General features: G+C 43.3%; 1 protein-coding gene across 1 annotated transcript in view; it reads right to left on the reverse strand.

The window, feature by feature from the left end:
* Nucleotides 1-22,346, reverse strand: part of psmd13 (proteasome 26S subunit, non-ATPase 13) — a 52,693-nt gene extending 30,347 nt beyond the window's left edge. The window contains exons 1-4 of the mRNA XM_063061530.1: nucleotides 22,210-22,346; nucleotides 2,360-2,438; nucleotides 2,243-2,277; nucleotides 337-392 (exon numbers count right to left, since the gene is read on the reverse strand). Of these exons, the coding sequence (XP_062917600.1) occupies nucleotides 337-392; nucleotides 2,243-2,277; nucleotides 2,360-2,438; nucleotides 22,210-22,310 (271 nt within the window). The 5' untranslated portion in view covers nucleotides 22,311-22,346. The remainder of the gene's footprint in view (nucleotides 1-336; nucleotides 393-2,242; nucleotides 2,278-2,359; nucleotides 2,439-22,209) is intronic.
* Between the last annotated feature and the right edge of the window lie 2,442 nt (nucleotides 22,347-24,788).

A 24,788-nucleotide genomic window follows, 5' to 3' on the forward strand; every position in this document is an offset into this window, starting at 1 on the left:
TGTAGTCGTGGTTGGGTTTTTGGAGGCAGTTAACACTTACAGCAATTCAAACCACCACAAGGGTCATCTGGTGCGCTCCACAGCAACGAGCCAGCGCCAGATGAATAACACAATACACATTTAGCAGTCTACTCCAACGACATCAATGGTTTTCTGATTAATGGGAAAGGGAATCCTGATGAAAGGGAGGGAATCTCATGGTGAGATTCCAGGAACCTTCCCCACACAGCAAGCAATGGGACTAGGAAAGCGTTCCCTCCAACACTGAGCGCAGGAAGTTCATGGAAGTCTCGGAAGTAGATTGTTTATTGATCCTCTGGTCAGGGAAACACTCACCTGTCATTTGCCTCACCACATGCAGAACAATTTCCACAAGGGACAGAGGGTTAATCCTGTAACAACACATTGCAAAAGTTTTATCCATGGCAGAAACAATATCTCAACAAATTCCAGTTTGCACCTCACTCCATTTGCAAGGGATTCACAGCTTGAATTCCTGAGAGGCGTCGAATTAATGTGCCAGATCCTACCTACAAGCCTGGCAATGTGTGGACATAAACACATGAGCACAACATCAGGTGGTGAGTGGCAGCTCAAGGCTCCCGTAATGTAATCCCAGTTATAGCACAGTAAGTATGGCATCCCATTTCCAGTGTCACTGAAGGCTGGGACACATGGGCACGGACCTGAACTTGGCCATCTCCATCATGGACACTAGCCTCCCCACCACTGAGGATACCTTCAAAAGGTGATGCCTCAAAAAACCAGTATCCATCATTAAGGATTCCCATCACCTCAGACATGCCCTCTTCTCATTGCTACCATCAGGGAGGAGGTACAGGAGCCTGAAGACACATGCTCAATGTTTCAGGAACAGCATTTTCCTCTCTGCCTTCAGATTTCTACATGGACATAGAACCCATGAATACTACATCACTATTTTTGGTCTCTATTTGTATTAATTTAATTTAAATTTTCATACATATATTTCTTATGATGATTGGTAGTATTTGTTAAGTATTGCCTCGTACTGCTGCCACAAAACTATGAACTGTGACTTTTGTCAGCTGATTCTGATTGTGAAATGAAGAACCTGCCCCCTCAGCAGGAAGGTCAGCAACCAGGTAAGTAACCAGAAAGATTACAAAGGAGCTGAACAAGATCTACCCCCAGAATGAATGGGGAGGGCTGGTACTCAGCGTGAGACAGAGAGGCTCCACAACATTTAACTTGGAGCACTGGAATTACAATAGGCATGAACCAAGAGCTGAGAGTTACCATTGGTCTCAACAACTGTGTGTGAATGAGAGGGAGGAACAGGACTTGCTTTGTTGCTTTTTGTGTTCTGTGTTACTCCGCCAAGCAGTGCGGACGTGCTGTGTTGCCGCTGGAATGTGCGACGACATTGCAGGCTGCCTCAGGCACATCCCCCCACACAGGCTGTGCTGGTTGTTAACGCAAACAACACATTTCACTCTATGCTTCAATGTACATATAATTAATCTGAATCTGAGTCAAAAACTCCAGTGATCATGATCTGACTACTCAGCAATCCCAACCCTACCCTCCCACTCTCCACCTCCTTTCCCACCCACAACTTCTCCCTCCCCTACCTCCTGGGGCCATGGCACCCCTGCTGCGTTTCAACTTGTGGTTCACAGAATGAAGCATCACAAAAAACAGTGAATTAAGCAGTCCAGAAAATCTGCTAACGTGACACCAAAGTCCCAAGCCTGCCACAGCAGGGTCAAGGATGCAGAGGAGATTCACCAGCACGCTGCCTGGATTGCAAAACCTGGTTAGACGTGAGATGGGATAGGTTGGTTTTGTTCACAGGAGGCTGAGGGAAAGTTTATGGAGGTTTATAAAATTACAAGTGGAATAAACAAAATCACTAGACTAGAACAGGAGAGTGCAAGATTGATGCGAGAATGGTAAGTTCGAAGCAGATCACAGGGAAGAATTTTCTAAACTGAGGGCGCTGGTTATCTAGAACAAGCTGCCTGAGGTAGTGGTGGAGGCAGGCACAACCTTCAAAAGGCATTCGGACATGTAGGTGGATGGGAAAGATACAAGCCTAATGTGGGCAGATGTGATAAGGGAAGACAGTCAGTACGGACCAGGGCCCATTTCAGCGCCGCATGGTTCTATGTTTATCGCAGCTTTCCAGGAAGAACCTGAAATGGAAATGTGCAGCAAATTAAAATACATTAAACTCAACAATTAGGAGTAAAACTCTCACCTGTGTTCAAACTCACTGATAAAATTTTCATACAGCTGAAAGAGAAAAATATCTAATTATAGAGACACAATTAGCAAATTAAAATAACTGTACAAAATTACACTGTGCATTGCCTACCTTAATTAAACCATCGCCAGTGGCAAAGCAAGGATTCTGGACAAAGCTTTGCAGTCGCACTGTCAGCTGGTGCCAGAGTCTGTGGTTCAAAAAGGAAGGTTGAGAGAAAGGAGCACGGCCTAGCGCAGACCCAGCCCTCTCCTTATAAAGGCAAGGAAACCCACCAACAACCTGAAGCCCTACCCCCTGCTCCAGCTTCTCAGCCGCATATTAATCTGCCATATCATCCTGTTGCTACACAGGCAGCAATCCAGAAATTACTAACCTAGAGGTCCTTCCTCTCAGCTTTTTATCTAGCTTTCTAATTCTCTTTTTAAGGATCTCCTTGCTTTTCCTTCCTATGTCACTGGTATCAATACATACTAAGACATCCGGCTGCTCTCCCTCCCTCTCCAAAATGCTGTGGACACAATCCAAGACGTCCCTGACCCTGGTGCCAGTGAGGCAACATACCATTAGTGTGTCCCATTCACGTCCACAGAATCTTCAGTCTGTTCCCCTGTCTATTGAGTGCCCTATCACTACCACTGCCCTCTTCTCTCTCTTTCCCTTCTGCACCACAGACCTATGCTCAGTGCCAGTAACCGGGTCTCCATGGCAATCCCCTGGGAGGTCATCCCCCACAACAGTATCCAAAACGGCATACTTATTATTGAGGGGAATAGCCACGGGGTGCTCTGCGCTAACTGCCTTTTAACATTTCCATTTCTCCTGACAGTCACCCAGCTACCCACCTCCTGCAACTTAGGGGTGACTCCTTCCCTGTAATTCTGATTGACTATCTCGTGACTCTCCCAAACAAGCTGAAGATCGTCCAGCTGCTGCTCCAGATCCCTAACAGGGTGGGTGCACTTCACACAGATGTAGTTCCAGCATCTGGCATGAAGAGCACACAACGGCTATTTACAACACCAGGTACAGTAAGAGAGGAGAAAAAAAAACTGGAACCTTAACAGAAGCTTATCCAGAGCTAACACCTCAATTGAACTGAAGCCTCCTTTGTACCCAAACCTAACACTCCTACTCACACCACTGGCCTGCTCCCAGCAATGGCCCTTCTGTACTTTTAACAAGCACCACTAACCTGAGAAAAACCTCATAGCTGTGGCAAAAATTCATTACCAAAATCAGGCAGAGGTTGTGGAGCACTGGTAATGACCTTCCAGAAATCATTGGACTCTGGCATGGTGCCAGAGGATAGCAAATTGCAAATGTCATTCCATTCTTTAAGAAAGGAGGAAGGCAGCAGAAAGGAAGTTATAGGCCAGTTAGCCTTACCTCAGTGGCTGGGAAGATGTTGGAATCAATTATTAAGGATGAGGTTATGGAGTACTTGGTGACACAGAACACGATAAAATTAGCATAGTTTCCCTATGGGAAAATCTTGCCTGACGTACCTGTTGGAATTCTTTGAGGAAATTACAAGTAGGATAAAGGGGATGTAGTGGATGTAGTATATCTGGACTTTCAGAAGGCCTTTGACAAAGTACCTCACTGTTAACTAAGTTAAGAGCCTGTGGTAAAACAGGAAAGTTACTGACATAGTTAGAGCATTGGCTCATTGGTAGGAAAAAAGGTAGCCTTTTCTGATTTCCTGCCAGTGACTAGTGGTGTTCCGCAGGGATCGGTATTGGGACCGCTTCTCTTCATGCTGTATATGACTGATTTAGATGATGGCATTGATGGCTTTGATGCCAAGTTTTCAGATGATATGAAGATTGGTGGAGGGGCAGGTAGAGTTGAGGAAACAGGTAGGATGCAGAAGGACTTAGGCAGATGAGGGGAATGGACAAGAAAGTGGCAATGGAATACCATGTCAGGAAATGCATTGTCATGCACTTTGGTAGTAGAAATAAATGTGCAGACTATTTTCTGAACAGGGAGAATATCCAAAAAGCTGAGATGCAAAGGGACTTGGGAGACTTTGTGCAGAACACCCTAAAGGTTAACTTGCATGTAGTTGGTGGTGACAAGGCAAATGCAATGTTAGCATTCATTTTACAAGGTCTAGAATACAAGAGCAGGGATGTGATGCTGAGGCTTAAAAAGGAACTGGTGAAACCTCACCTTGAGTATTGTGAACAGTTTTGGGCTCCTCAGCAAAGAACAGATGAGCTGGCATCAGAGAGAGATCAGAGGAGGTTCACAAGGATGGTTCCGGGAATGAAAGGGTTATCATATGAAGAACGTTTGATAGCTCTAGGTGTATACTCACAGGAATTTAGAAGGATGGCGGGGGGCGGGGGGGTGGAGAATCTCATTGAAACCTTTCAGATGTTGAAAGGCCTAGACAGAGTAGATGTGGAAAGGATGTTTCCCATTATGGGGGAATCTCAGACAAGAGGACACAGCCTCAGGATAGAGGTACTTCTATTTGAAACAGAGATGTGGAGAAATTTCTTTAGCCAGAGGTGGTGAATTCATGGAATTTGTTACCACAGGCAGCTGTGGAGGCCAGGTCATTGGGTGTATTTAAGGCCGAGCTTGATAGGTTCTTGGTTGGACACGCATCAGAAGGCTGGGGTGTGGGGCTGAGCAGGGGGAAAAGTATCAGCCATGATTAAATGGCGGAGCAGACATGATAAGTCAAATGGCCTAATTCTGCTTCTATGTCTTATGGTATCAGTATTACAGTGGAGTAAAGGGAATTACAGAGGCATGAGAGAGGAGTTGGCCAGAATTGATTGGAAAAGAACACTGGCAGGGATGACGGCACAACAATGGAAGAATTTCTGGAAGAAATTCAGAAGGCATAGGATATATACATCCCAAAGAGGAAGATATATGCTGAAGATGACACAACTGTGGCTAACAAGTGAAGTCAAAACTAACATAAAAGCCAAAGAGAGAGCATATAATAGAGCAAAAATTAGTGGAATGTTATAGGATTAGGAAGCTTTTAAAAACCAACAGAAGGTGACTAAAAAAAGTCATGAAGAAAGTAAAGATGGAATACGAAGGTAAGCTCGTCAACATTATTAAAGAGGATACCAAAAGTTTCTTCCGGTACGCAAAGTGAAAAAAAGAGAGGTGAGAGTAGATATCGAATTGCTGGGAAATAATACTGGAGAGGTAGTAATGGGGGCAAGGAAATGGCAAATGAATTGAATAAGTATTTTGCATTAGGTTCAGTCCCTTTCTTCCGACACCCATGACACTTCACACGATCTGGATCTTTTCAATGATTTCAAGTTCTCTGGCCCCAATCATTTTATTTTCACAATGGATGTCCAGCTCCTATACACTTCCATCCCCGATCAGGAAGGCCTCAAAGCTCTCCATTTCCTTCTGGACATCAGACCCAACCCGTTCCTCTCCACCATCACTCTCCTCCGTCTGATGGATGTGGTCCTCAATCTCAATAATTTCTCCTTTGGCTCCTCCCAACTCCTCCAAACAAAAAGTGTAGCCCTGGGCACTCGCATCGGTCCCAGCTATGCCTGTCTTTTTGTTGGCTATGTGGAGCAGTCTGTGTTCCAAGCCTACACTGGTATCAATCCCTAACTCTTCCTGCCCTACATCAATGACTGCATTGGTGCTGCTTCCTGCACCCATGCAGAACTCATCGACTTCGCCTCTAACTTCCACCCTGCTCTCAAATTTACCTGGTCCATTTCTGACATCTCCCTCCCCTTTCTAAATCTGTCGCTCTCTCTAAAGACAGTTTATCTGCTGATATCTTTTATAAACCCACTGACTCTCACAGCTTCCTGAACTACACCTCTTCCTACCTGTTACTTGTAAGAATGCCATCCCCTTCTCTCAATTCCTCTATCTCCACCACATCTGCTCTCAGGATGAAGCTTTTCATTCCAGAACGAAGGACATGTCTTCCTTCTTCAAAGAAAGGGACTTCCCTTCCTCCCCCATCAACGCTGCCTTCACCCATATCTCTTCCATTTCATGCACGTCGCCATCCTCCCATCCTCCCGCCACCCTACCATGGATAAGGTCCCTTGTCCTCACCTGGATGTCATCCGCATCCAGCACATAAGTCTCTGTAACTTCTGCTATCTTCAGTGGGATCCCACCACCGGGTACATCTTTCCCACCCCCCCCAATACTTTCTGCTTTCCACAGGAATCAATCCTTAAACGATTCTCTTGTCCATTCGTTCTCCCCCCCACTGATCTCTCTCCTGGCACTTATCGTCGCAAACTGAACAAGTGCTACACCTGCCACTGCCCCTTCTCCTTCACTACCATTCAGGGGCCCCAAACAATCCTTTCAGGTGAGGCAACACTTCACCTGTGAGTCTGCTGGGGTCATCTACTTGTGTCCAGTGCTGCAGGTGTGGCCTCCTGTTTATCAGTGAGACCCAAATAGATTAGAAGACTACTTCACTGCGCACCTAGGCTCTGTACGCCAGAAAAAGTGGGCTCTCTCAGTGGCCATCCATTTTAATTCTACTTCCCATTTTGACATGTCACACCACGGTCTCCTCTACTGCCATGAAGAGGCCACACTCTGGTTGGAGGAGCAACACCTTATATTCCTTCTGGGTAGCCTCCAACCTGATGGCATGAACACTGATTTCTTGAACTTCTGGTAATGGAACCCCCAGCGCCCCCCACCTTATATCCTTAACCTGCCCATCACCTCCCTCTGGTGCTCCTCCCCCTTCCCTTTATTCCATTGCCTTCTGCCCTCACCTATCAGATTTCCCCTTCTCCAGCCCTTTATAAAATCTCTTTCACCAATCAACTTGCCAGCTCTTTCCCTCACCCCTTTCCCTCCTCCCGGTTTCACCTATCACCTACTACCTTATATTTCTTCCCCTCCCCCCCCACACTTCTCACTCCGACTTCTCAGCTTTTTGAAGGGTCCTGGCCTGAAACGGCGACTGTTTACTCTTATCCATAGATGCCGTCTGGCCTGCTGAGTTCCTCCAGCATTTTGTGTGCGTTGTATTTTGCATCAGTCTTCCCTGTGGAAGACACTAGCAGGATGGCAGAGTTCCAGGTGTCATGGGGCATGAAGTGTGTGAAGTTACCATGACTAGAGAGAAGGTTCCTAGGAAACTGCAAGGTCTGGTCACTTGGACCAGATGGTGTACAACTTAGGGTTCTGAAAGAGGTGGTGGATGAGACTATGGAGGCAGTAGTAATGATCTTTCAAGAACCAGTAGATTCTGGAATGATTCAAGGAGACTGGAAAATTGCAAATGTCACTCCACTCTTCAAAAAGGGAAAAGGGCAGAAGAAAGGAAATTATAGGCCAGTTAGCCTGACCTCAGTGGTTGGGACGATGCTAGAGTCAATTATTAAGGATGAGGTTTCAGGATACTTGGAGGCACGTGAAAAAATAGGCTGTAGTCAGCATGGCTTCCTTAAGGGAAAATCTTGCCTGACAAATCTGTTGGAATTCAAATAACAAGCAGGAGAAAGCAAAGGAGAATCAGTTGATGCTGTGTACTTGGATTTTCAGAAGGCCTTTGACAAGGTGCCACACAGGAGGCTTCTTATCAAGCTATGAGCCCATGATATTTCAGGAGAGATTCTAGCATGGATAAAACAGTGGCTGAGCATCACAAGAAAAAGTGTGAATAAAGGGAGACTTTTCTGACTGGCGGCCGGTGACTGTCAATTCTCAGGGCTGACTGATTCTTTTTACGTTATATGTCAATTATTTGGATGATGGAATTGATGGTTTTGTTGCAACGTTTGCAGACCTTATGAAGATAGGTGGAGTGGAGGGGAGGTAGTTTAGGGGATGTAGAGAGGCTACAGAAAGACTTAGACAGATGAGGAGAATGGGCAAAGAAGTGGCAGATGGAATACAGTGTCAGGAAGTGTATGGTCATGCACCTTGGTAGAAGAAATGAAAGGATTGACCATTTTCTAAATGGAGAGAAAATACAAAAAAAACGAAGTGCAAAAGGACTTGGGAGTCCTTGTGCAGGATTCCCTAAAGATTAACTTGCAGGTTGAGTCTGTGGTGAGGAAGGCAAATGCGATGCTAACATTCATTTCAAGAGGACTAGAATATAAAAGCGAGGGTGTACTGTTTTAAGTTTACAAAGCACTGGTAAGGCCTCACTTGGAGTACTGTGACAGTTTTGGGTCCCTTATCTTAAAAAGTATGTGATGACACTGGAGAAGGTTCAAAGGAGTTTCACAAAAACAATTCCAGACTGAAGAGCATCTGATGGCTCTGGGCCTGAATTCACTAGAATTCAGAAGAATGAGGGTGACCTCATTGAAACCTTTCGAAAAGTGAAACGCCTTGACAGAGTGGATGTTGAGATGATGTTTCCTGTGGTGGGAGAATTTAAGACCAGAGGCCAATGCCTCAGAATAGAGGGGCATCCTTTTAGAATGGAGATGAGGAGGAATTTCTTTAGCCAGAGTGTGGTGAATCTGTGGAATTCTTTGCCACAGGCAGCTGTGGTGGCCAAGTCTTTATGCATATTTAAGGCAAAGGTTGATAAAATTCTTGATTGTTCAGAACACAAAGGGAGAATGGGAGAAGGCAGGGGAATGGGGCAGAGAGGAAAATTTGATTAGGCATGGTTGATGGTTGATTAGGCATGGTTGAAGCAAACTTGATGGGCCAAATGGCCTAATTCTGCACATATCTCTTATGGTCTATCTTATAATAATGAACTCCAAAATCTTCCCAACCACTGAATGGCCTATCATTTCCTTTCTTCTGTTTCCCTCCCTTCTTAAAGAGTGGAGTGATACTTGTTTAAAAAGAGCTGGGGTGCTTTCAGGTTTTTCGGCGGGCTGCAATCACAATGATCTGTTAGGAACTCGGCAGGGTTCAGTAAAAAGTAGTGAGGTGTAAGCAGAGAAACCAGTGCGTGGGACAGTGTACGAGTGACTCAACAGGCTAAGACAAGAACAGACTTGGGCAAGCACAACTGGAAATTCTAAGTAAGTTTCTAGTAAGTTTTTTTCTCTATTAGTACATAGCAAGTGCACTGAGAATGGGTCTGGATATAGTGGTATGTTCCTTGTGTGAGATGTGGGAACTCTGAGAGAGCTCCAGTCTCCCTGATAACAACATCTGCATGAAGTGCACCGAGATGCAGCTTCTTAGATACTGTATTGGGAGACTTCCGGTAGCGCTCATGGAGTGAAGTCGCGTTCTTGACTCGCTCCATTACCTCTGAGTTTTTTTTCTCTATGGTCAGCTATACTTTAATTAACCATTAAGGCATCAATTCTTACAATACTTTGAATTAAACTGAATTCTCCGACAATTGGATGATACTTAGATCTGCTATGTCTAAGAACGGGAAAAACGGCAAGGATGGTAAACCTCCGGTTAAACCGAAAGCTACGGATCTCCCCCCGACTGAATCACCGGTGACTTTGAAAGCGATATCGGAGTTAATTCAGAGGGAAATTTCAACCTCTGTTAGGGAGATGATTCGTACGGAAATTGCAGGCCCTGTTAAAGACCTGATTCATACGGAAATCTTAACTAATCTCCAGAAAATTGCCGATTCAATTGATAAGATGCAAACATTTATTGCGGAACATCAGTCGGCTATATCTGATCTTCAAAAATTCGCGCAACAAAGTGAGCTTAAGATGGGGAAAATCGAAGAAACAATTAATGTAATGAAGAAGAAACTTGACTTTTTGACTTTTAAAAACTCTGACTTGGAATCTAGAATGCGACGGCAGAATTTACGAATGATCGGGGTGAGGGAAGCTGTGGAATCTAACAACCCCATGAAATATTTTTCTCAACTTTTAAAAGATGCATTCCCTACTGTATTTCCTGACCAACCACCGCTTCTGGATCGTGTTCACAGAATCCCATCATACTCGTCTAGGTCAGATAGACCTAGGCATGTTATCTTACGTTTTCATTACTTTCAAGACAAGGAGAGACTGTTTCGATTCGCTCGATCTAAAGGTTTCATTGATTTTTCGGATCTTAAGTTCCGATTCGTGGAAGATTTCAGTAAACCAATCTGGGACCAACAGGTTCGTTACAGATCCGTGATGTCGGAATTCTATAAGATGGATTTAAGACCAGCGCTGCTGTACCCTGCACGTCTAAGGATTCGCATGTCAGATGGAGCCCTTCGTTTTTTTGATTCTCCATCGGATGCCCAGAGTTATCTGGATCAACTTTCATCTTCAACATCTTAATTGCTTTTTTTTAATTATCTCCGTTGATCGGAGGCTGTGAATTGGTTGGTTTTAACTTTTTCGTGCCCTATTTGGGCAGAAAAGTTTATTTTTGATTTCTTAATATGGTTGCTAAACTTTCTTTTTAACTGCGTCATTTCTTTCTTTTCCCAGGGGATTCTGGGTGGTTACTTCCTTTTTGTCATCTTACGTATTTCCTGTGTGGCCTTAAATTTTGTAGTTTTTTTAAATTTTATTCTGTTTTGCTTTTTATAACCACTTTATGTCAATAATCTTATTTTTTCTTGTTGCTGTGTCTATTCATGGGTTTGAGGTTTATTGTGATTTTTTTTTAATATATATTTTCCGGCTTTTGTTCTGTTCTGTGTGTATTTTAATTGAGCTACCTTTTTTTTTACTTTTTTACTGTTTTACAATTAGCTGATCCTTTTCATATTTATACCTTTTTTTTTAGGGAGCGTATACCGGAAGTCATGGGGGTAGTTTTAGCGCTTGCTTCTTTCTGGCGGGTCTGCTTTAGATTTTGCCTTGGGGTCTTGGGGCGGGGGGGGTGGGAGGGGCTTCACGTTTTAGTTTGTTTCTCTTTGGGCTATATACATTATTGAAGTACTGGTTGCGTCCTTTTTCCTGGTATCTTTTGTATGTTCTGTTTCCTCTCCGGGTTTGTGGGTCGCGCCTATCGTCGATCCTCCTTGTTGTGGGTTGACTTTAGGATTTATGGAGTCTATTATTAATTTTGTCTCCTGGAATACTAACGGTCTTAATCATCCTATTAAAAGGAAAAAAGTTTTTAAAGTGTTCCGGAGACTTAAAGCACAAATTTTATTTTTACAAGAGACCCATGTACGGAGGGGGGACAGACTACGTTTTTTCAAATTCTGGAAGGGACAACAATTTCATTCGAACTCCAATGCTAAGATTCGAGGCGTCTCTATTTTTATAGATTCCTCAGTTACTTTTATACAACAGGATATTATCTCTGATCCGAATGGCAGATTTTTATTGGTTAGTGGTTTACTATTTAATAAAAAAGTAGTTTTGGTTAATGTTTATGCTCCTAATATGGATTGTCCGGAATTTTATAAATCATTGTTTGATCAGTTTCCGAATTTGAACGAGTTTTCATTGATCTGGGGCGGAGATCTTAATACCTGTTTGTCTCCAGCTTTGGACCGTTCGGCTCCTTTACGGACTTTACCTAATAAATCTTCAAATCTGATTAATTTTTTCCTTTCTGATTCTGGGTCGACGGACATTTGGCATTTTCTGCATCCTCAGGAAAAAGATTTTTCCTTCTTTTCACATGTTCATCATTCCTATTCAAGAATTGATTATTTTTTCATTGATTCTCGTCTTATTCCTTCAGTGATTAAATGTGATTATGATTCTATAACCATTTCGGATCATGCTCCACTTAAGCTTTCTATTAAAATTATGGCCAATATACCAAATAATAGACAATGGCGTTTTAATTCGCTGTTGCTTCAGGACTCGGACTTTGTTAATTTTATGAATGAACAGATTGAGCTTTTTTTTACAATTAACCATACAGAAGATATTTCGGTTAACACTCTTTGGGACACTTTTAAAGCCTATATTCGGGGTCAGATTATTTCGTATTCTGTTGCTTTGAGGAAGAAACAGAAGCAGGAGGAGATGGCAATTGTGGACAAGATTAAAGAAATTGATAAGAAATATGTTATGGCTCCTTCTGAGGAGTTATACAAACAACGAACTGAACTTCAAATGGAACACAGTTTACTACTCTCGTCCTCGATTGTAAACCAATTAAAGAAAACAAGAAGTGACTTTTATGTTCACAGTGACAAAATTGGCAAGCTGCTGGCTAATCAATTGAAATCTAATTATGTTAAATCTCAAATCAATCAGATTTATAACCAAAATGATCGATTGATACTGGATCATGTGGGGATTAATCAAACCTTTTGTGATTTTTATTCTTCTTTATATCAATCAGAGTCTCCTCGAGATTCTAAATATATGAATGATTTTTTAGATAAGTTAGACTTCCCTCAGATTTCACAGGATATGTCTTCTTTATTAGATACTTCCATTACAATGGATGAGATTAAGAATGTTATTTTTTCTATGAATCTGGGGAAAGCTCCTGGCCCTGATGGGTTTACCGTTGAATTTTATAAATGTTTTGCTTCTTTATTGATTCCTTGGCTCTGTAGGGTTTTTGAGGCTTCTTTGAAACTTGGTAAACTTCCTGAATCTTTTAATAGAGCATCAATTTCTCTAATACTAAAGAAGGATAAAGACCCTGCTCAATGTGCATCTTATAGACCAATATCTTTATTAAATGTTGATTCTAAAGTTTTTTCTAAGTTATTAGCAAATAGACTAGAAAAAGTACTTCCTTCTACTATTTCGGAAGACCAAACGGGTTTTATTAAAGGTCGTTACTCTTTTTATAATATTCGTACATTGTTAAATATCGTTTATACTCCCTCACAAAATGTTCCTGAGTGTGTTATTTCTTTAGATGCCGAGAAAGCTTTTGATAGAGTAGAATGGCCTTATTTATTTAAGGTGCTTGAAATGTTTAATTTTAGCTTGAAATTTATATCCTGGATTAAACTGTTATATCATTCCCCTGTAGCCTCGGTTCGTACTAACTCTTTAAACTCACCTTTTTTTCCTCTCTTTCGTGGTACTCGACAAGGCTGTCCTCTTAGTCCCCTATTATTTGATATTGCATTAGAACCTCTTGCAATTGCTATTCGAGAATCTTCAAATATTACTGGGATAACTCGGGGATTAAAGTCCCATAAATTATCACTCTATGCTGATGATTTACTTTTATATATTTCTAATCCTGAGAAATCCATTCCTGCTGTTTTAGAGTTATTAGCACAATTTGGTCTTTTCTCAGGTTATAAATTAAATCTTAGTAAGAGTGAACTTTTTCCGATTAATAAACATCTTCCCTTATATTATAAATTTCCATTTAAATTAGAAACATAGAAACATAGAAAATAGGTGCAGGAGTAGGCCATTCGGCCCTTCAAGCCTGCACCGCCATTTATTATGATCATGGCTGATCATCCAACTCAGAACCCAGCCTTCCCTCCATACCCCCTGACCCCTGTAGCCACAAGGGCCATATCTAACTTCCTTTTAAACATAGCTAATGAACTGGCCTCAACAGTTTGCTGTGGCAGAGAATTCCACAGATTCACCACTCTCTGTGTGAAGAAGTTTTTCCTAACCTCGGTCCTAAAAGGCTTCCCCTCTATCCTCAAACTGTGACCCCTCGTTCTAGACCTCCCCAACATCGGGAACAATCTTCCTGCATCTAGCCTGTCCAATCCCTTTAGGATCTTATACGTTTCAATCAGATCCCCCCTCAATCTTCTAAATTCCAACGAGTACAAGCCCAGTTCATCCAGTCTTTCTTCATATGAAAGACCTGCCATCCCAGGAATCAATCTGGTGAACCTTCTTTGTACTCCCTCTATGGCAAAGATGTCTTTCCTCAGATTAGGGGACCAAAACTGCACACAATACTCCAGGTGTGGTCTCACCAAGGCCTTGTACAACTGCAGTAGTACCTCCCTGCTCCTGTACTCGAATCCTCTCGCTATAAATGCCAGCATACCGTTCGCCTTTTTCACCGCCTGCTGTACCTGCATGCCCACTTTCAATGACTGGTGTATAATGACACCCAGGTCTCGTTGCACCTCCCCTTTTCCTAATCGGCCACCATTCAGATAATAATCTGTTTTCCTATTTTTGCCACCAAAGTGGATAACTTCACATTTATCCACATTAAATTGCATCTGCCATGAGTTTGCCCACTCACCCAACCTATCCAAGTCACCCTGCATCCTCTTAGCATCCTCCTCACTGCTAACACTGCCACCCAGCTTCGTGTCATCCGCAAACTTGGAGATGCTGCATTTAATTCCCTCATCCAAGTCATTAATATATATTGTAAACAACTGGGGTCCCAGCACTGAGCCTTGCGGTACCCCACTAGTCACCGCCTGCCATTCTGAAAAGGTCCCGTTTATTCCCACTCTTTGCTTCCTGTCTGCTAACCAATTCTCCACCCACACCAATACCTTACCCCCAATACCGTGTGCTTTAAGTTTGCACACTAATCTCCTATGTGGGACCTTGTCAAAAGCCTTTTGAAAATCCAAATATACCACATCCACTGGTTCTCCCCTATCCACTCTACTAGTTACATCCTCAAAAAATTCTATGAGATTCGTCAGACATGATTTTCCTTTCACAAATCCATGCTGACTTTGTCCGATCATTTCACCGCTTTCCAAATGTGCTGTTATCACATCCTTGATAACTGACTCCAGCAGTTTCCCCACCACCGACGTTAGGCTAACCGGCCTATAATTCCCCGGTTTCTCTCTCCCTCCTTTTTTAAAAAGTGGGGTTACATTAGCCACCCTCCAATCCTCAGGAACTAGTCCAGAATCTAACGAGTTTTGAAAAATTATCACTAATGCATCCACTATTTCTTGGGCCACTTCCTTAAGCACTCTGGGATGCAGACCATCTGGCCCTGGGGATTTATCTGCCTTCAATCCCTTCAATTTACCTAACACCACTTCCCTACTAACATGTATTTCGCTCAGTTCCTCCATCTCACTGGACCCTCTGTCCCTTACTATTTCTGGAAGATTATTTATGTCCTCCTTAGTGAAGACAGAACCAAAGTAATTATTCAATTGGTCTGCCATGTCCTTGCTCCCCATAATCAATTCACCTGTTTCTGTTTGCAGGGGACCTACATTTGTCTTTATCAGTCTTTTCCTTTTTACATATCTATAAAAGCTTTTACAGTCCGTTTTTATGTTCTCTGCCAGTTTTCTCTCATAATCTTTTTTCCCCTTCCTAATTAAGCCCTTTGTCCTCCTCTGCTGAACTCTGAATTTCTCCCAGTCCTCAGGTGAGCCACTTTCTCTGGCTAATTTGTATGCTACTTCTTTGGAATTGATACTATCCCTAATTTCTCTTGTCAGCCACGGGTGCACTACCTTCCTTGATTTATTCTTTTGCCAAACTGGGATGAACAATTGTTGTAGTTCATCCATGCAACCTTTAAATGCCTGCCATTGCATATCCACCGTCAATCCTTGAAGTGTCATTTGCCAGTCTATCTTAGCTAATTCATGTCTCATACCTTCAAAGTTACCCCTCTTTAAGTTCAGAACCTTTGTTTCTGAATTAACTACGTCACTTGATTAATAATTACTTTTCATATCTTGGGATTAAAATTACTTGTAAATACAAAGATTTATTTAAGACTAACTTTTTACCATTAATAGACCATATTACTCAACTTTCATCTAAATGGTTTCCCTTATATTTAACTTTGATTGGTCGTATTAATGCAGTTAAGATGTTTTTTTTGCCAAAATTTTTATATGTGTTTCAGGCATTACCAATTTTCGTTCCAAAATCTTTTTTTGATAAAGTTGACTCTAAAATTTCTTCATTTATTTGGCAGAATAAGAATCCGAGACTGGGTAAAATACATTTACAGAAAGCTAAGAGAGATGGAGGTTTAGCATTACCTAACTTCAGATTCTATTATTGGGCTATTAATATTCGACATATGAAATTTTGGTTACTTGACCAGGACATACTATCTATTCCTAAATGGGTAGCATTGGAATTACAATCTGTTCAGGGTTATACACTTGGTTCTATTTTAGGCTCCTCTCTCCCTTTTGATTCGAAACGTCTTAAGCAGGTCTCTAACCCGATAGTTAAATATGCTTTGTGCATTTGGTTTCAATTCAGAAAATTTTTTGATCTTAATCAATTCCGGTTAGCGATTCCTATTTTAGGTAACATATTTTTTCCTCCCTCTTTTACGGATCGCGCTTTTCAAACTTGGAAGACTAAGGGTATTTTACGGTTTTTGGATTTATTTTTAGATGGTTCCCTTATGTCTTTTGAACAATTATCTAATAAATATAACTTATCAAGAATACATTTTTTTAGATATTTACAAGTTAGAAATTTCCTAAGTACTATACTTTCTTCCTTTCCAATGCTTCCTCCTACATATATTTTAGATTCGATAATTAACCTTAATCCATGTCAGAAAGGTGCATCGGCTATGATTTATAATATTATTATGAAACTTAGGAAAGCTCCATTTGATAAGATTAGGGTAGATTGGGAACAGGAATTGGGGCTTACCATTTCTGTGGATGATTGGGGGCAGATTTTACAATTAGTTAATACTTCCTCTATTTGTGCTAAACATTCCCTAATTCAATTTAAAGTGGTTCATAGAGCACATATGTCCAAAGATAAGTTAGCGCGTTTTTACTCGCATATTAATCCTTTCTGTGATAGATGTTCGGGGCAGATAGCCTCTTTAACTCATATGTTTTGGTCTTGCCCTACTTTGGAAACTTTTTGGAGAGATATTTTCAATATTATTTCTAAGGTATTAAATATAGATATCTCTCCTCACCCTATTACTGCTATCTTTGGACTACCTAAAATTTCTAGTAATCTTTCCCCTTCAGCCCGTAGAATGATTGCATTTCTTACTTTAATGGCGAAAAGATGTATTTTACAACATTGGAAAGAGCTTAATGCTCCAACTACCTTTTTTTGGTTTTCTCAGACGATTTTATGTTTGAATTTGGAGAAAATTAGAAGTAACCTTTATGATTCTTCATTTAAATTTGAACAGATTTGGGGACCTTTTATTCGATATTTTCATTTAATGTAATATTTACCCTTCTTGTATTTTTTTCACTGTTTTTAATGGAGGTCGGGATTGAGGACGTGATTTTAAGTTTAACTCTGTTTGGTTTCAAGTTAGCCCATTGCTTTGCCTTGCTTTTAGTTAGCTGCACGGTGGGTTTTTTTTGGGGGTTTTTTTTTTCTTTTTTTTTCCATTGATATATATAAAATTTAGTATACTATTATGTTATCTTGGTTTCTTATGTTTAAATTACATTGTTTGTAGTATTTTTTTTGGTATTGATATCTTTTGGAATTTTATTATACTTTAACATTGTATTAATGTTTATATGGCTTACCTTTTTTGTATACTTACTCAATAAAAAGATTTAAAAAGAAAGAAAGATACTGTATTAAGGAACTGGAGCTGCAGCTCAATAGCCTTTAGTTCACACGGGAGATTGAGGAGATGACAGACAGGAGCAACAGGGAGGCAGTCACCCCCAAGATGCAGGAGGCATCCACTGATAAGTACGCTGCTTTGGATACTGTTGGGGGGACCCACGAAGGGGAAGCCATAGCAACCCAATCTCTGGTAATGAGTCTGCTTCCGTGGCTCAGAAGGGAAAGAAAGGCGAAGAGGATTACAGTAGTGATGTGTTTCTATAATTGGAGCAGCAGAAAGCAGATTCTGTGGATGTAAAGGAAACACCCAGATGGTATTTTGACTCCCGTGTGCCAGGGTCAGGGATGTTTCCGATAGGGTCCACAACATTCTAAAGGGGAAGGATGAACAGCCACAAGTCATGATACTTGTATCAGAGACATAGGTAGGAAAAACGATTAGGTCCTGAGGAGAGAATATAAGACCATAAGAAAAGGAGCAGAAGTAGGCCATTCGGCCCATCAAGTCTGCTCCGCCATTTTATCATGAGCTGATCCATTCTCCTATTTAGTCCCACTCCCCCATCTTCTCACCATAACCTTTGATGCCCTGGCTACTCAGATACGAATCAATCTCTGCCTTAAATACACCCAATGACTTGGCCTCCACTGCTGCCCGTGGCAACAAATTCCATAGATTCACCACCCTCTGACTAAAAAAATTTCTTCGCATTTCTGTTCTGAATGGGCACCCTTCAATCCTTAAGTCATACCCTCTCGTACTAGACTCCCCCATCATGGGAAATAACTTTGCCACATCCACTCTGCCCGTGCCTTTTAATATTCGAAATGTTTCTATGAGGTCTCCCCTCATTCTTCTAAACTCCAAGGAATACAGTCCAAGAGCGGACAAACGTTCCTCATATGTTAACCCTCTCATTCCCGGAATCATTCTAGTGAATCTTCTCTGTACCCTCTCCAACGTCAGCACATCCTTTCTTAAATAAGGAGACCAAAACTGTCCACAGTACTCCAAGTGAGGTCTCACCAGCGCCTTATAGAGCCTCAACATCACATCCCTGCTCCTATACTCTATTCCTCTAGAAATGAATGCCAACATTGCATTCGCCTTCTTCACCACCAACTCAACCTGGAGGTTAACTCTAAGGGTATCCTGTACTAGGACTCCCAAGTCCTGTTGCATCTCAGAACTTTGAATTCTTTCCCCATTTAAATAATAGTCTGCCCATTTATTTTTTTTCTGCCAAAAAATAATAGTCCGCCCGTTTATTTTTTTTCTGCCAAAAAATAATAGTCTGCCCGTTTATTTTTTTCTGCCAAAGGGTTAGGGAGAAAGCTTAAAGGCAAAACCTCCAGGGTAGCAACCTCTGGATTGCTCCCAGTGCCACACGCCAGTGAGGGTAAGAATTGGATGATTTCCCTAATCAAAACCGGTTCATTACACACCTAATGCAGATCCTCGAGTGGGCTCAACCACGAGCTGTTCTAAAAAGCCAACTCGTAGACATTCTACAAACTCTTTCTCTTAAGAATCAGTACCAACCGATTTTTCGTATCTACCAGCACATTGAAATCACCCAAGACTATCATAACATTGTCCTTTTCACGTGCCTTTTCCATCTCCTGTGATAATTTGTAGCCCACATCCTAGCTGGTATATAACTGCCATCAGGGTCTTTTTACATTTGCAGTTTCTTAACTCTACCCACAAGGACTCTACATCTTCCAATCCTATGTCACCTCTAATCTATCTGTGTCTTACAAGTATTTAATGAGGTAGAATATACTGCTTTCCCTATCTCTGGGAAAAGCAGTCTTTCCTCATTATCATCCTAAATCTACTTCCCTGAATCTTGAGGCTGTGTCCCCTAGTTCTACTCTCATTTACCAGTGGAAACAACTTTCCTGTCTATATCTTATTTATTCCTTTCATAATTTTATGTTTCTGTAAGAACCCCTCTAATTCTTCTGAATTCCAGTGAATACTGTCCAAGGTGACTCAATCTCTCTTCATAGGCTAATCCCTTCATCTCTGAATCACCCAGGTGAACCTCCTCTTCACCATCTCCAAAGCCAGTATGTTTCCTCAAGTAAGGAGACCAGAACTGTGTGCAGTACTCCAGGTGTGGCTTTACTAGATCATTACTTTGCAGCATAACCTCCCTGCTCTTAAATCCAGTCCCTCTAGCAATGCAGGCCAATGTTTCATTTGCCTTCTTGATAACCTGTTGCACCTGTAAGCCAGCCTTGTGCAGTTCATGCACAAGCACTCCCAATTCCCTCTGCACAACAGCAGGCTGCAATCTTTCACCATTTAAATAATAACCAGTTTTTCCTTGACCTCACATTTGTACTCCTTCTGCCAAATCCTTGTCCAAGCACATAACCTATCTATATCTCTCCACAGACTCTCTGCACCTTCTGCTCAATTTTCTTTTCAACTTAATTTAGTGTCACAGAAACTTAGTGGCTTAAAAACATTACATCAGGTCCCATCTTGCAAATTATGAATGTTTACAGTTAAGTTACAGGCCCAGCACTGACCTCTGCAGCACTTCACCCACCACTGACTGCCAACCAGAGAAACACAGAGATCTGGTGCTGCAAAGTTTTGCTGTTCATCTTTGATTTGGAATGAATATAATATTTCATTAGCACTTGAGATTTGGTATGTCACCCAAAACACATGCGAATTTCTAGCGGTACCGTGGCGAGCATTCTAACTGACTGCATCATCTAGTAATGGGGTGGCTGCTGCTGCACAGGTTCCAGGTGAGCTGCAGAGAGTGGAAAACTTGGTCAGCTCCATCATGGACACTGGGCTCCACAGTATCCAAGACATCTTCAAGGAGTGATGCCTCAAAAAAGCAGCATCCATCACTGAGGACCAACCCTCACAACCTCCGCCCCACATCACCCAGGAAATGCCCTCTTCTCACTGCTACCATCAAGGAGGAGGCACAGGAGCCCCAAGACACACTCTCAATGATTCAGCAACAGCTTCTTCCCCTCCGCCATCAGATTTCTGAATGGACATTAAACCCATGAACACTACCTCACTACATTTTATTTTATTCCTATTTTTTGCACTAGTTACTAAATTTAACTACTTGATATGTATACTTACTATAATTAACATTTTTTTGTGTATAATCTTGTATTGCATTCTACTGCTCCCACAAAGTTACCAAATTTCAACGACAAATGCCAGTGACATTAAAACTCATTCTGACTCTGATATACAACACGGTTACTGAGCTTATAAAGGATGCTAAAATATGTGACCTAGTACAGTGATGAAAGCTATCAAAAGTTACAAGGGGACGTTGGTCAGCTGGGTAAGTGTGCTAAGCACTGACAAATGATTTTTAATTTATTAAAATTTGAGGTGTTACATTTTGGGAGGTCAAATGAGGATAGGAATTCTACAGTGAATGGCAGGGCCATGGGAAGTGCATGGAACAGAGGGAGCTTGTACTACAAGTGCATGGCTCGCTGCAAGTAAACATACTGTCCGATGGCAAGTAAATTAACAATATGGAAAGGTCAGTTGAATGGGCACATAGTTACGAAAGGTTTAGAGAGAAAAGGGCCAAATCTGGGTAAGTGAGACAAGATCTGATGGGATTTTAGCTGGATAACAGCAGAGACGGCATCTTTGGCCCAGGACATGGAACCATACTGAGTGGCCTGCATCTCACTGGGGCTCACAGTGGGGCCAACCCAGACCAGCGATGAGTGACACAGACTAGCAGGGACCCCTGAGTTACCTGAAACCTCCCTCAGACCACTGATTCAATTCCCCACACCCTGAGCACAATCTGATCCTGTTTTGCCACCCCCAGGACATCCTGATGCCCTCTCCCACCCCCCCCCCCCACGGACACCCCGAAACACAATCCTTTTCCCTGCACCCAAAACACTTCACTCCCTCCTGTGAGACATCCCGATTCCCTCTCCCTCCCCCACTGAGACATCCCGATTCCCTCCCCCCAGCACACCCCGATTCCCTCTCCCTCCCCCACTGAATCACCCCGATTCCCTCTCCCTCCCCCGAGACACCCCGATTGCCTCCCCCCAGTACACCCCGATTGCCTCCCCCCAGCACACCCCGATTCCCTTTTCCTCTTCCCCGAGACACCCCGATTGCCTCCCCCCAGCACAGCCCGATTCCCTTTTCCTCTTCCCCGGGACACCCCGATTCCCTCTCCCTCCCCCACTGAGACACCCCGATTCCCTCTCCCTCCCCCACTGAGACACCCCGATTCCCTTTTCCTCTTCCCCGGGACACCCCGATTCCCTCTCCCTCCCCCATTGAGACACCCCGATTGCCTCCCCCCAGCACAGCCCGATTCCCTTTTCCTCTTCCCCTGGGACACCCCGATTCCCTCTCCTCCACTCCGGGACACCCCGATTCCCTTTTTCTCTCTCCTCGAAACACCCTGATTCTATTCCCCCACGACACCCCGAATCCATTCTCCCCCCAGACACCCCGAATCCATTCCCCTCTCCCCGCCTCCTCCTGGGCCACCGGGAACCGGCCTCTTAGAGAAGTCAAGGCTGAGGCCCCGGTCCCACGCGGGTCCCTCAGGGCTGCCCACCAGGGGATGGGGTGGGTGCAGAGCCCGCACTCACTTCTTGTTGTAGAGCTCCTCCATGCTGTGCCATTCCTGCCCGAGTTCGGCGCTGGCGCTGCCGCTCTGCTGCTCCTGAAGGAAACTGCTGACATCTCGCATGGCGGCCGCCGTCCACACAGGAAGAGAAGAATCAGCTTCCGCTGTCGTAATCCTCCGGCTAGAGGCGCTCGCCGCCCCGCTCTACCGTAATCCATGGAGGGTAGGGGACCGGTGACGTAATACACCGATTACACTCGCATACAACCCCACTCCACTCTACCGTAAGACCCTGGAGAGACTTGTTCTGGAGCTGCTCCGGCCTATGGTCAGACCACACTTAGATCCCCTCCAGTTCGCCTACCATCCCCGACTAGGAGTTGAGGATCCCATGTGAGGGTCATGTTTTTTGACTTCTCCAGTGCATTCAACACCATCCGCCCTGCTCTGCTGGGGGAGAAGCTGACAGCGATGCAGGTGGATGCTTCCCTGGTATCATGGATTCTTGATTACCTGACTGGCAGACCACAGTACGTGTGCTTGCAACACTATGTGTCCGACAGAGTGATCAGCAGCACTGGGGCTCCACAGGGAACTGTCTTGTCTCCCTTTCTCTTCACCATTTACACCTCAGACTTCAACTACTGCACAGAGTCCTGTCATCTTCAGAAGTTTTCTGATGACTCTGCCATAGTTGGATGCATCAGCAAGGGAGATGAGGCTGAGTACAGGGCTACGGTAGGAAACTTTGTCACATGGTGTGAGCGGAATTATCTGCAGCTTAATGTGAAAAAGACTAAGGAGCTGGTGGTAGACCTGAGGAGAGCTAAGATACTGGTGACCCCTGTTTCTATCCAGGGGGTCAGTGTGGACACGGTGGAGGATTACAAATACCTGGGGATATGAATTGACAATAAACTGGACTGGTCAAAGAACACTGAGGCTGTCTACAAGAAGGGTCAGAGCCGTCTCTATTTCCTGAGAAGATTGAGGTCCTTTAAAGCTGCCAGATGATGCTGAGGATGTTCTACGAGTCTGTGGTGGCCAGTGCTATCATGTTTGCTGTTGTGTGCTGGGGCAGCAGGCTGAGGGTAGCAGACACCAACAGAATCAACAAACTCATTCGTAAGGCCAGTGATGTTGTGGGGATGGAACTGGACTCTCTCACGGTGGTGTCTGAAAAGAGGATGCTGTCTAAGTTGCATGCCATCTTGGTCAATGTCTCCCATCCACTACATAATGTACTGGGTGGGCACAGGAATACATTCAGCCAGAGACTCATTCCACCGAGATGCAGCACTGAGCGTCGTAGGAAGTCATTCCTGCCTGTGGCCATCAAACTTTACAACTCCTCTCTTGGAGGGTCAGACATCCTGAGCCGATAGGCTGGTCCTGGACTTATTTCATAATTTACTGGCATAATTTACATATTACTATTTAACTATTTATGGTTCTATTACTATTTATTACTTATGGAGCAACTAACGAAAACCAATTTCCCCTGGGATCAATAAAGTATGACTATGACTATGACTATGACTATGAATCCATATAGGGTAAGGGACCGGTGATGTAACACACCAATTACACTCGCATACAACCCCACTCCACTCTACCCTAATCTATATAGGGTAAGGGACTGGTGACGTAATACACCGATTACACTAGCATACAACGCCTCCCCACTCTGCCATAATCCATGTAGGGTAAGGGACTGGTGATGTAATACACCGATTACACTGCAAACAACCCCACCCCACTCTACCATAATCCATATAGGTAAGGGACCGGCAATGTAATTGTAATACACCGATTACACTCGCATACAACCCCACCCTGCTCTACCGTCATCCATATAGGTAAGGGACCGGTGCTGTAATACACCGATTACACTCGCATACAACCCCACTCCACCCAATCCACATCAGCGGCGTATGTCATGAAATGTGTTGGCTCTTGGGCTTATTATGTACAACAAAATACATAATAATAGAAAAATTCTCTGAATTACGGTATATGTATATAGTTAAATTAAATAAGCACTGTATCCGCAGAAACGTAGAGGTGGTGTTCATGGGTTCAATGGCCATTCAGAAATCTGATGGCAGAGGGGGAAGATGCTGAATCGTTGAGTGTGTGCCTTAGGACTGATATCGTAATCCACTGCCTTCCAGGAGCACTGGAGTGTGGGGGTTGGTGTGTCCACCGACCTAACTGTTGTACATTTTGACTTTGTGTAACCTACTTAGTGAATGCGATCAGAGGGCGGGGTATGGTGACAATTAAAGGACTTGAAGTTCTGAGTGCGTATCTGTCTGGCTAGAGGCTGGTTTCAGAGTGGGTGCATGCATGAATGTGGTTTGGAACTTGTCGAGGGAAAGGGAGTGGGAAAGGAGCGGGAATTGCTGGGAGGAGGTCGTGCGGGTCCGGTAATGACAGACAAGGTGAGGGGGTGGGTTGAGGGAAAAAGAGTGGAGAAGGAGCGGGATAGGGATTTGGGATCAGAGGTAGGCAGCTGGGGAGAGATGGATTATTGTGAAGGGAGAAATAAAGGGAATGAGGAGATAGTGAGGGGACGGATGAATGAAAACCGAGACAAAG

The sequence above is a fragment of the Mobula hypostoma genome, chromosome 11 (genome assembly GCF_963921235.1).
Source record: "Mobula hypostoma chromosome 11, sMobHyp1.1, whole genome shotgun sequence".
NCBI lineage: Eukaryota > Metazoa > Chordata > Chondrichthyes > Myliobatiformes > Myliobatidae > Mobula > Mobula hypostoma.